Source organism: Habropoda laboriosa, unplaced genomic scaffold, assembly GCF_001263275.1.
Source record: "Habropoda laboriosa isolate 0110345459 unplaced genomic scaffold, ASM126327v1 scaffold295, whole genome shotgun sequence".
NCBI classification, from domain to species: domain Eukaryota; kingdom Metazoa; phylum Arthropoda; class Insecta; order Hymenoptera; family Apidae; genus Habropoda; species Habropoda laboriosa.
The window spans coordinates 711,965-725,356 of NW_017100429.1; the positions used below are offsets into that span (position 1 = coordinate 711,965).

At 41.3% G+C, this 13,392-nt stretch overlaps 1 protein-coding gene across 4 annotated transcripts in view; it reads left to right on the forward strand.

Moving 5' to 3' along the window:
- The window catches only part of LOC108575729 (basement membrane-specific heparan sulfate proteoglycan core protein), a 123,371-nt gene that overhangs the window by 69,037 nt on the left and 40,942 nt on the right, over positions 1-13,392 (forward strand). For all 4 annotated transcript variants that reach the window (XM_017938608.1, XM_017938609.1, XM_017938610.1 and 1 more), the window contains exon 10: positions 11,126-11,233. In XM_017938608.1, the coding sequence (XP_017794097.1) occupies positions 11,126-11,233 (108 nt within the window). The remainder of the gene's footprint in view (positions 1-11,125; positions 11,234-13,392) is intronic.

Below are 13,392 nucleotides of genomic sequence, written 5' to 3' on the forward strand. Positions count from 1 at the left end.
TAAATCTTCGAATCTCCAGAATTTCTCGAAATTTCATAAATCACTGTGCCCAGAATATCTCACCATACAAGGAGAGACAGATCGCTAAATTTCCTAACAAAATTCGTGTACCCTCGAATTCAATAGGGCCATTTAGACCCACGTTAGAACACGTTCCATTTTCGTCCCAATAAAGTTCCACCATTTTCACCGAATCTTGGACCCTCCTTGCGCCCACGTGACCCACCAATATGGCGTCCGGTTACATAACAATAAAACAAACACGCAACGATATAAAATTCTAAGAAAACACCCAAGATACTGACAAGATGGACTACTTCCTGTTACGAACGCAAGTCAAAACACATCCATCACCATCATCATCAGGATGGACAGCACGAAAACTGTTGATTAATCGTGTCTAGGCTGATTCACAGTTTGCACAGACAGAAATATTCCTCCTCCGCCACTTGAATTTGTCTAACTCTACTAATAATAGTTTCTGCACGTGGGTTTGATACATTTCATGAAAGGGAGAGGCTTTCGCGAGGATGTACAGTGACATTGACACGAAAACCCACGTGGCGGCACACTACGGTGATGGAAAAAAGATGGCGGACATCTTGGCCAGGAAATATAATCCACCTACCCCGATTCAAGCAGCTACAAATCATTTCCAAGGAAACGCGTGGCTTGATAACCAATTAGCCTACAACGTGTTACTTCAATGTCGCCGTTCGATTAGGACAGAAGAGTTTAATTTGTCTCGTGGCGTCACTGTTTTCATGATTCATATCGCGTGTCTTGAAGGAAAACAATCATTTCGGTGATCTTAATTTTTGTGCAAAAAAATTAGGTCACGAGAAGAATAATACTGGATAGTATCGTAGTACACTGTTCTAAATAGTACACCGCCATGACTAATAGCGCTACTATAGAAATTAAGTTACAAGAAATTGTTTCGCTCAAGTTTTAGTGGCCTGAATTTTGACACAATTTTCATTCAACAAATTAGGTCAGCAATTTTCCTAGATTGAAGAACATTTCGGTATACTTTGACAGATCACTGGCACACTAGTTCACTATAATCCAATACCATTAGAAAAACTGAAGTGGGAAAACATTATTTCTCTGAATTAAATTGATCAGAATTATCTTGCAATTTTTAATTAACAAATTCAACCATAATTTTGCCATTCTGCATAATACTAAGGATATACTGCATCGTACAACTGTGTTACTTCATTGAATCACAGTACTATATCAGCTGCTCCTTTAGAACTATCATTAGAAGACATTATACAGAATGATTTTATAGTTACGTTGGTTAAAACACGCGCATTCCAATCTACAAGAGGTCCTCCTTCGCAAGTTCGATCCCCGATTCCTCGAAAAATTTTCTGAAGGTTTTTCTTTCGTTATATTCTTCCATTATTCCCTAGTACCATCAACTTTCTTTGATGACTATCTGAAACGATAAAAAAATATTAACCAACAATAATTAATTTCCACTAATAAAAAATCTGCAACTGGGAGTGGTTTCGAGTGTCTAATGTTCCCTGATTGATGATGAATCTCAAGGTGGTGCCATAGTTGGGCAATGTTGTGAATTCAATAGTACAAACCACGCGTGTTCCTCTGCGGTTTCCTTTAACGTGCAGTGGATTCCAGCGGCTTCTACTCATCTCCTGGAGAACTCTGATGTCACCACGCGTTTTCCGCGATGCGTCTCCGATAGCTCGATGAACTCATCGCGTGCAACCACACACACTCTTCACTCTCTCTCTCTCAATCTCTCGAACTCTGTTGGTGACATAATCGACGATGCATGTGCTGCTGCAGACATCGATCCCCTTTACTCTCTATGGATCGTGTATACGCGCGTGTGCTTATTTAAAAAAAAAAAAAAAAGGATACAAAAGAGGGTGACGAGGGTGCAGAAGAGAGATAGAGAAGAGAGAACATGGCATTTTCAACGACGACGACGATGCATGATTGCACCGTCAAGTTATGCGACACACACACGGTAATTAACCGTGCATTGTCGACTGTGCTGAACGAAAAAGCATGAACAGGAAACTGTATTGAGGAGGCAAAAAGAGGGAGGGGACAGGGGGGTAATTATTTGGAATTCTGCGAGCAGAAGTGTCGAAATCGTCGAACCGAGAGAGAGAGAGAGAGAGAGAGAGAGAGAGAGAGAGAGAGAGAGAGAAGTCGATCGATGAATTATTCACGAGGAATTCCTCCACGAAGTCCTCTCTCTCTCTCTCTCTCTCCTCTCCCTTCCCTATATCTGGTTTTATATAAAATTTTAGGTTATGATGTGTTTACCTATTTATCGATCCGCACCCGAGCCAAAAATAAGACCTTTTGGAAAATGTATCGGGGTCTAAACACATATCAATCATTAACCCAATTATTCGTGCAATCGGATTACGAGAGTTTCCAGGCGACGTTACTATATATAGATATCTCGGTAAATTGAACAACACATAGTCATAGTACACAATGTGTTGTGTGTAGTGAAGGATGGAGTGGAACTTTTCCGATGTTTCAAACTTTCCCCAACAATCGTTGAAATAGAAATTAGTGGAGTACAGTTCTGGATAAGCTTTTGCTGTCCGATGCATGCACAGGGTGGGCTAAAAGTGGAGTCGAGAATGGCTCTGTCAACAGAGGTGAGTATCAGGGTTGGAAAATCCTGAGTGTACGTTGACGAATTTATTAGGCCAGCTTGAGGATAGAGATTTTGTCAAACAAACGTGGTGTTTGCTGGCGTAAGCCGGTGAAATCTTGAATCAACCTCGGTCGTCTGGAAATAGGCGGGAGAGCATCTCCGCGGCGGTATCAGCTGCGGATGCGGTAAAATATGACCCCTGCAAACTGCCTAGTCGGGAATTCCACGCCGATAAAGAGATTGTATCTTGCGCGCAAAGTTTCCTTGGGAGGAACGGAGCGTTCATACGGGGTGGAGAAATTAGTCTCGTGGGAATTTTAGAATTTTCGCGGAATCAAAGAACGGAGAAAGTGATTCTTCGAAATTTCAGCGAAAGAAAAATTTCAAAGTTTGGAAATATTTGTTTCCCGAACCTGGAATGACATGTCTCTATAGAAATTCCAAAGAATTTCAGCAGAAGCAGAAGTTCAAAGTTGATTTAATCCAAGCTTTCATGGAAAGCTTAGAAAGCTATAGAAAGAGATAATGGAAAACAGGTTTTCCTTGGATCCTTTTGCTGGGAAGAAAGCGACTTTCAGAAGTGTTGCTGGAAAAAAGGGAAAAACAAATAATCCGGCGAACACGTTATTTTGCCGGGATGGAGTCGAAAGCGCGGGAAAAACGGAATCAAATGAAAAAATCAAAAAAAAAGAAAGAACGAAGAGTGTAGAAGCGTCGATCGGGGCATAGAAGAAGGACGGTCCGTTGGATACTAATTGCGTCTGCGAGAACGAACCACACGTCAGTTAACGAACGAAAACGCGCGCGATAGAGAGACGAAAGAGCGTGCTCGCTCGCAGCATCGGGCAAAACGATAGCGTGACCTGTTATGAAATAACGATCCTGCCGCTGTCCACCCACGCATGACACGTAACCGCGGCTCGAGCATTTATTTATCGACAATTCGTTTTACCCTGGACGTTATTTACGACACTCGAGGGCGGAAAGAGGCTGGTGTCGCGCAGCCGGTTTATCGAAACGAGCCTCTGTTCGACGCGACGCGTCATCCTCGCCGTGGACTACCTTCGATCGATCACTCTCTTTGTTCACCGGAGCTCTGTACCATGTCGATAGTAGTCGCTCTTCGATCCTGACGATCTTTCGGATGAATATTTTCGGATACGTTTGTGATTAGGTTAGGTTCAAATTACATTTGGTTCAGTGGAGGTATTGAGTATTTGTAAGGTTAATTGCGTTATTGGTAGCTGCTAGTGGTTAGGTTAGGTTTGATTCCATTGACCATTCAAAATGGTTCTTATCGACTGTTTGGTTAGGTGGATTAAGTTAGGTTAGATTAGATTTGGGTGAATAGAGGTATTGGGTATTTGTAGCTTTTATTGTATTATTAATTGTAATTAGTAGCTGTTGTTTGGTCCTATTGATCATTTAATTAACCTAGTCTAAGTTAACTTAAACTTGAAAGTAAATTTTTGGAATAATTTTTAGAGTAGAATTATCTTAGATTCTCTCGGATAGAAGAAATTGCTTGTACGAAATCTATTTTTGTCGATATTGCTGCATGACAGCTGTCAATTCCCTTTTATTTCGATTATATGAAATTTTCGAAATGAGTATCTTATAGAAACAATGAATTTTACGTTGTACATTCGAAATATTTGCTGAATTTTTTACATAAAGTATAGCGAGTATTGCATTGGTAACAAGAATTCCATAATCAAGTTAAGTAAATGAGATCCAGGAATAAATTCTCCGTTTCCATAGTTACGCTTTAGGCGACCTAACCTCCAAATCCCGAGTTCACACTTTTATTAATCGAAGCAATGCCTCATACATAGTAGTCCCCATGGGACGACGAAGCTGTTGCCTCGATTTCTGTTGCGATTTTTCCGGCGTTTCCCTCGATTTACCGGGCTCCATTGATTGAACGTAAGCTTGCAGGCCGGTTTACAAGCGACAAGGTCCCACGGGGAGCAGAATGGTTCCGTTGTAGTCCGGATGAGCCGGTGGCTTGTAGGAACGCGGATTATGTCGCGCGAGAATCGCAAGATAAGGCGGCGAGTGACTATCACGTCGTGGAAACACGTCTTACAGACGTTATTTTTCTTCTTAAACAGGATATAATTGACCAATAAGTGACAACAGTTTATATAAAAAGTATACCAAGTATAGATTAGGTGAGAGAAAAGTGAATTCTCCTCACGTTAAACTACATTTTCATGAAAATTAGCTGTTAGCTCCAACTAAAGATAGCGATTAGTGTATTAAGGCTCATTTCCATGAGAATGAAATTTTTACAATTTGTTAAATGTAATCTTTCATCTATAGCTGGAAATTCGGTTGTCGATATAAAGTGTCACAGCCTTGGGAAAAAATTAATATTTCGGCGTTAAGCCACGTTCTCATGAAAATCAAGGAAGAAGGGTTTTTCGATAAGACATTTTCGAAGTAGCAGAGATTCGATGGTTGTTACAGGGTTCCACGCGAGAAGAATTCCTTCGGTGTTTAGAATAAGCATTTTTCGAGGAGGTCGCGAGCGATTTCGCGTTGGATTTCATAAGATAGGAATGATCCAGCCGTGGAAAGGGGAATTATGGCGAGGCGGATCGCGATAAGCGGCCGAGGCGTTCGTTTAATCGTGGTTATCGCGAAGTTTACGCATGCAGACTGGTGTAGATTACTCGGTTGATTTTGCACGCGCGAAGGACTGGATGTTTCACGCTCCAGAAATATAATTGCTACGTAGACCATGTCAAAAACCACCTTTTTCACAATTTACAACGATTTTCTCATTTCTTTCTACGAATATTCTCCACTCGTTTCGACGAGAATGACGAAAAGTTATTTCGATAGGGAAAAACAACAATTTTCTCACAGAGAAAACATTTTTTTCCAATGAAATTCGAATTGCAGGTATTGTCCGTCATGATTTCTGAGAAATTTGAAGGCCACTGGGGCTGAGGACACGTTTAAATCGAAGAGGCTTGTGCCGCGACTTCCGCCATTCTACTTCGAAAAGTATTTGTCACTCCGGGGGAAATTAATTGTAAACGAGTTATCGATTGCACCACTCGGCGCGCGGCTTTATTGTGCACATGATTGAAGAGCCGACGATTTACTTATCGACCCATTCTGATTTCACTGAAACTCCCTTCATTTTTCTTTCCTTTTCAAATTAAACGAAAATTGCGAGAGAGGGAGAAAAATTATCTTGCGAAAACGCGTCTCTGCCATCGCTATAAACGTACACCAATGGGAATAGAATCTTCTCGAATATGATAATAATCACCCTCGCCACTTTACCTGAACAATTAATTCAAATTAAACGAAAGAAGCACGAAAGAGAAAATAATCGTATCATCTTCGACGTGAAGTGCTATTGCAAGAGTAAAAGAATCTACTCCAATAATAATAATAATAATTACCCCCACCATGTTGCCTAAGGCCAGCTCGCGTGGAATTATTTTTTCGTTGCGGGCACGTTCGCCGGGCGCGACAGGACGTCATTAATTATAACGTTTAAATTGCAAATCGGCCACTAAAATATGTCGAATCCCCGGTGGACAGAGGGGGGAACCCCCTCACGATGTATGACGCGCGTGTACTTTATATGCCGCGTTCATATATATCGCGGCGTGGCCCGTTGGAAACGCGGCTCGTTACCCATCGAGCAGGCGATTTTTCATGCAAATCTCACCAGCCACAGCATGGAATATAATCGATGGTAATTCTTCTAAAACGATTACCATTGGCCATCCGCTACGATAATAATCAGAAGTGACACGGACCCTCTAGATGGCGCCACCGTGGATCAAGATGGCGAATCGATATTTGATCAAGACGATCGATTTTCGTGGTTCGATGAAATGGTTAATGCCGGTTGAAGAACTTTTCTAGGTGTTGGTCAGTCGGTTAGAGGGGTGGTACTTCCGCTGCTCGAAGGGAAATCACGCCCTTTTTGTTTCCGTGTCTCATTAGAACCGGCCTGAACTCGTTATCTCCTAAATCACGCGAGTGCAACGGAAATGGGGCGGTCGCTGGTGTAACTGCCGCTTTTTCTCAATGGTAAAACGTGTCGTTTCTGCTGGAGGATATTCTGCGTGAGGCTGGAGAACTGTGTAGACGATGGAAAAATAAATTTATAAGTGTCAAAGTTATTAATGGTGAAATTGGGTCCGATGATCAATTTTCTCAGTGGCACAAAATTGGTGAGTTGAAGAACCCCTCGATGTTTTAAACGTATTGTAAAAAATTTGACATAGTCATGTCTGAAACGGGCAGACTACTGTCGAATTGTGTTTAATAGGTTAGGTTATGATTAAAGTGGTTATGGTTAGGTTAGGTTCATGATCATGGTAATTGGCGAAGATACTGTACCCCTTTGATAATTAGAAAGTACTGAGGTGCAAATTGGCAGAGTTGGAGCACCTGTTAGTTGTACGATCATCAAGTCAAGCGCCTGTCTCCGCCTGCACAGAAAAAGGTGGTGGTCGGTGTGTGCCACCTCTGCCGCTCGATGAGAGAAAAATTTTCGTATAAAATTATACCCAGAGTTTGTTGAAGAGTTCTGACTAAAATTGTCCCGCATTGAGATATTATTCGTCACTGGAAATGTATTGTAAATGATGGCCCGTGTGTGTGTGGTGTGGTGGCGGCCCCATTGGAATGTAGAGATTTTTAGAAAATAGGGAAAAATTCGCAACGAAGGACAAAAACATTCCTTTATAAGAGCCCTTGGAAACAAAGAGGAAATATCCTGCAAAATTAGGAAAATTCATAACAAGACTTTTCCAGGAGAAAGAAGAGGGGGAGGAGGAGAATTCGCAAAAAATTCCCAGAGAGGGGAAAATCTGAAAAATTCGCGGCAAAAGTTTTTTCAGGGAAAGGAAAAGGCGAAAATTCCCGAAAAAGGAAAATTCTCTTAGCGAGCACCAGCATCAAAGACCAAATATCCCGGCGGCTCAACGACGCGTGTCCAGGGGCGGCTCACGCGTGGAAAACATACATCAGAGTGGGAGGAAAAAGCCTCGACTCGCTATAAAGCTTGAGGATATTAGCATGACAGGCAAGCCAGCATCAAATTGCCGGATCTAAAAGCCCCTCTTCTGCTAAATCGTCCGTGCTCTTCTAATGGACTGCCAAGCAGGGGAAGTTTAGTCCCCCCGTAAGGTGTTCTCCTTCCCTCCTTCGCGTGCATATGTTATACTTTCAACTCCTTAGCTTCTCGAAAAGCGGAAATGACAAGGAAGAAGGGCAACGTGAGAAAAAATATGGTACAACTTGAAATCGTTGGTACAGAGGTTTGTTAATTGTTAATTGCCCTAGGGTGGAAACTTTGCAAGCTTGCCTGCTTGCATGGCAAATTAATTCGCCCTCGAATGTTGCTACTGTGAGGAAGATGTTTTCTCGGGCTTGATGCGGCTGAAAAAGCTGCAGCTCTGCACGGACCGTTGCACGCGATACTAATGTCCTCGTTATGACTGCCGAAAAAGTGGCAGAGCTAGGGGGAGAGGGGAAGGAAACCTTCCGAGTGTCCGTTTTAAAATCGACCTTGACACTGTTGCAAAATGACCTGAACAATCGCAAAATAATCGGAAGTATAATCGTCAGAGTGATGCAATAATTTGGACGAATTTCAGTGATTCGAATAAAAAATCGAATAGTTGAGCTAAAATCCGACAATTCCAAGAAAAGTAACCTGCAAAATTCATTGCTGAGCGAGCAGTTCAACAATATAGAAAGAACAATAATTCCAACAGTCAACAGGAATACAACAGTGCGCACGAAAATGAAAATTCCAAAATCACTGGAAAAATAATTTCGATACAATTCAAAATAAAAAGTATAAATAAATTTGAATGATCGGAAAAAAGGCAAATCCATAACGTAGCGCTTCGAGACCGGCAAATTGTGTGGTTTTAGGAGGAAGGTGGGAAACACCGCCTCAAAGTGGTTACAGCGCGACGGAGCGGCAATTTTCCGAACTTCACCGCTTTTAAATAGTTATGATCGCGGCGAAGGGGGGTGGGGGAGCGAGGGAGTGATAAGAGAATCGCGGCTGTAAAAGGATGCATCGTAAAGGTGGGCTCTCGAGGCGCGAGACAAGCTCTCATGCATCTTTAGAGCGTAAAAAAAGGGCATCTTGCAAACTTTTCCATCCACCACAGTTCCACACCTTGCTCCCCCCATATTTTACCCCGTCCCGTGCTTCGCTATACTGTCTCCCTGTTTCCAATAAACATGTTAATACTCAATTTCCTTATTTCGAATTTCAATGGAAACAAGCGACTTGGTAAACCTAACCTGACTATTTGAAAAATTCATGCCGCTCGAAGATGGTTGCATGATGGAGAAAAATGCTCGTAAATGGTGTTCCATTAGGATGATCGTTCACCTGCGTTAACCTAAAAATTGAAACGCTCGAAACAGGTGGAAAAATTAGATTCCAAAGTGTCAACGTCACCTCTATGACGCCATGATTGTTTTTGGTGGCAAGGTGTGAGGCATGATCAGATTATATCTGACAAAGGGAATCTAGTGTGCTTTGAAACAGGAGGTCGTCACTCAATCGTCCCACTTGACACTGGCTGGCCATTTGCCGGTATATTGCCATGAAAACCAACAGGAATTCGCTTTAACCCTCGTCGAGATGTTATGAGCCAGTAAATCTCCGGTTACTGTACTCTCGAAGCTATAGCCTCTACAAAGGCGAGGAATCCCCTGGTGTCTCGAGAGCCACTTGTGGACACTTCGGTTATTCATGAAAATGGGATCTAATGTGAACTTTTTTCAAATTATAATAACATCCAGAACATAAGAATGTGTAGACACTGTCTGGGTCTGGGTCTGTGTAATTTAGGTTAGGTTAACCAGAACTACTGCTAGACATATGAAAATTGTACCTAATATGAATTAGGAAGGTTAGAAAAGCTACACTTCCTATAAAAATATATCCTGGTATAAATTTTTCAAACGTTACAAAAATAATGTACGTATAGTCTTTTTTCACCCAAGTTAGGTTAGGTTACTCTTTTCATGAGAGCAAGACTTAATAAAAATATAAAACACCATTGTACATATTTGAGTTACATTAAAAATAGAACTCATTGAAGATCTCCAAAAATCACCATAACCTAGGATTACCAGGAAAACAAAATTGTTCTCGTTAAAAGTATGGCAGGAATCGTTTGATCGGTGGAATTGACCTACGGTCGGTAACAGTATCGCGGGAAGGCACAGGAAATCGGCGGAAATGCGAGCTGAATCACTATACACGCGTTACTGTAACGCAACCCAACACACGCGGGGACGATCGGATTGTATCGAATGAGCGTGACATAATTGTGAAAACGAGATGAGTCGACGTCGATCCAATTCCTGAAACAACACCGTGGTCAATGGACTCTCGTATCAGACCGATGGAAGTGGAAACAGATCGGCCTCTGTCGGATTCGGTGAAACAGGAGTACCGGTACACGGTCTGTGTTTATCTGAAACACAACGCAACAAACGCTTTTGATAGGTCGGTGATGAGTGGCGAATCGTCAGGTAGAACAGCTAACTGACCCCTTGAAAAGGTCATCCAGCGATGGAGAACAATTAATCGACATAATTCTAGCCACTTTATTTATCATTTTGTTATTTAAAATTGTTTTTTTCAACTAAATCTTTCTGGGATCGGTAAGGCAGGAAGCATGATCGATATCGATCGATAAGGAGGATTCAAAAATGGTTCTCATTTATTCCGTGATTTAAGGAGGGAGTTATTGTTGCTACCTAAATGGAAGCATACAATGGTGTCATGAGAGTACCGAGTTTGACGATCATGGTGTGAACATGAGAAAAAAGTGATGTTACTTGGGGAAAAGTACTCTTAGGCTTCTGAAATGTAATTCTTTTGTTTGTTCCGTAGAGCTTGGAAATTTTATTGAACATTTTATTAAGGTATGATCTCTTTTGAAACTGTATATCGTCTTCAGTCCTTCTTCGAATTTATATTAGACGTCATTCGAGAGATATTATTGGATCTCCTCGCATGAGATGGGAGAAATTCGAGTGTTATTCCTTTCCCTTTGTAAATCAGAGACCAAGAAGGAACCCCTGTCGAACATACGAAATAAAATTAAACGCTATATTAAACTAAATTAAACTAATATTAAACGCCAAACGTATTCTCAAGTAAATTTGAATAGCCAACAATGCATGGCTTTTAATCTAATTTCCATCAATTAATGAAGTGTTTCAAAATATTGTATGGTCGCAAAAAGTAGAAGGTATGATTATTATTGGAATAAAAGGCGTCATAACAATCGTCCGCCCTGTTGTCAGGTGATTTAGCAATGGCGCCACGATCGATTCCCGGCGAAATTGAAATTTTTATTGGCCCTCATCGTACATTCGGACCCTTTAAAATCGTATTAGTTGTGTCAGAAATTTTTTATGAATTTTTTTGTTTTTCCCCTCTTTTTGCAGCCTGCACAGCCACACAATTCAGATGCAGAAACGATAAGTGTATCAACAGCAGCGAACAGTGTAATGGCATCAACGATTGTTTGGATGGTTCCGACGAAGAGAACTGCCGTGAGTACTTCGAACGTGAACTTTTGTCTGCATGTGGAATATTTATTTATTTGTTGTTTACTGCTTTCTTAATACACATACAGAGTGCCTCGCAATATCTGGGACTAAAATCACTATCGAAAAATCATAGAAAAAAGATTTATCCAAAGATACCTAATTCTATTTAAGCCGGTTTCCATGAGTTATTTTATACCGGGTGTCCAAGAAGTTTTTCTATCCTCCTGTGTGACTAAAAATAGAACAAAAGTTACGGAACTAGTTGTAACGAAATATTGAGCAACAATTGAAAGAATATTGAAACTAAATTGGTCAAAATTGTTCGAGGTTTCGAGGAAATTAAAAAAATATACTTATACAGTGTACGCTCGACGTTTCAAATTGTTCTAACTTTCAAATTAAACATTTTCAGACCCGCGTTCGTATGACAATTTCTGCCGATTTTTCGTCGTAGAACACACCGACGAGGTTTTACACTTAATCCCGTGAGTCACTCTGTACACATGTCCCATGTGTGCCCGGGACACCCTATATAACGCGTTGCATACGTGTGCGTATACGTGTAACGGTATGCCTGGAATGACGGGATTTTATCGAAAACGCTGGCTGCTTTTAAACATTAATTCCTGAAAAAAATAATTCCTCCGCTTTTCGCGAATAATTCCTCTCTCTCTCTCTCTCTCTCTCTCTCTCTCTCTCTCTCTCTCTCTCGCTCTTGTTGTGATTAATTGTAATCACTGTACCAGCACTGTTTGCAAACTCGCCATACTTCGCGTGAAATTTAAATCACTATACTAACTTCAGTGTATTTCCAAGAACACTTTAAGTGTTTTGGTCACTTCGAACCTAACCTCTATAGCAGTATCAGCCGCATAACATACGCAATAATTCATAACAGAGTGAAATTCACGTGCAACAGGGAAGAAAGAGAGGCAAAAGCGGGGTTGATTTTATCGCGGACCATCATCATGGTCGCACGCGACTGCGCCGGAACTAATCGCGAACGAGCAGGTATTACGATGAGCTCAATAATCACAATACCTGTGACAATAATAACAATGGCGTGCTCAGAAGACCAGTTGGCGGGAGGGTGAGGAGGTGAAGGGGTTGGTCTCGCGTTTCCAGGCCATTGCACTTGTTCCTCCCTTCACCACCCCACCCTCCCCTCCTTCGCCGCTGTCTTCCACGTCGTTTTAACCCCTTATTATTTCCATCGCCTTTTGCACAGGCACGCTCTTCGACACTGCACGTCGAAAGTCACCCAAGCCTGGTGTCTCTTTCTCCCCTCGTGGACTAGTTCAGGCATCGTGGACACATTCAAATGATAATCAACCAGTTCCAGTTGGGGGTCTGGTCCAGGGAGATACTGTAAACGCAACTGTGTTCACACAGTGGTGTATAGTTCCTGTAAATTTCTCTTTGATCAATCCGTTTCGTTCGGTTAGGTTAGGTCGATAATGGGTTCTTCCCTATGTTTTAAAAGCATTCTTAGAAAGTGTATACCGTATTTTCAAAGTGTATGCTACTTTTAGAATAGGTTAGGTTGGGTCGCGTTTGGTTAAGTTACTCCGATAAGATACAATTACCGCGAAAGTTGATCGAATTGCTTCTTTCTGTTTTTAGCGTTCGTATTGCTTTTTTCCGTTTTTTTTTTTTTTTTTGCCACTGCGAAAGATATTTTTCAACTCTTTTTTACGCAATTAGGCGTTAGAATTTTTAGAGGAGGTTGCAGGAACAACATATTGGATTAGCTTGCTCGAAACGTTGCCACTCTCAATTAGATGCAGCGTACCAAATTTCGTCCAATACCGTGGAAGATATTTCTGTCTGCCTTCTGATAGTGATTGAACTGTTGAGATTTGTGTGAAAGTAGCTTTTTAGGTAAATTGCCCGAGATTGGTTTGCATTTTGAATAACTCGACCGGTTGACACGCCAGGAATTCTGCTAAAAAAAGAACTTCGATAAACTCCGCAAACTTGTTGAACGTGTATATCGTTAGGTTAGAATTAACGTTGCTAATCTTTCTGGCTGGAAAAATTGTTTCGTCGTGATAACGAGAATGTTGGAGCAACTGTATCCCGAAAAATCGGTTCGATTTTTCAAAAGAGCGTGGAGAAAGGCTGACATAACCTAAAAAAAATATATATATATATATATACGT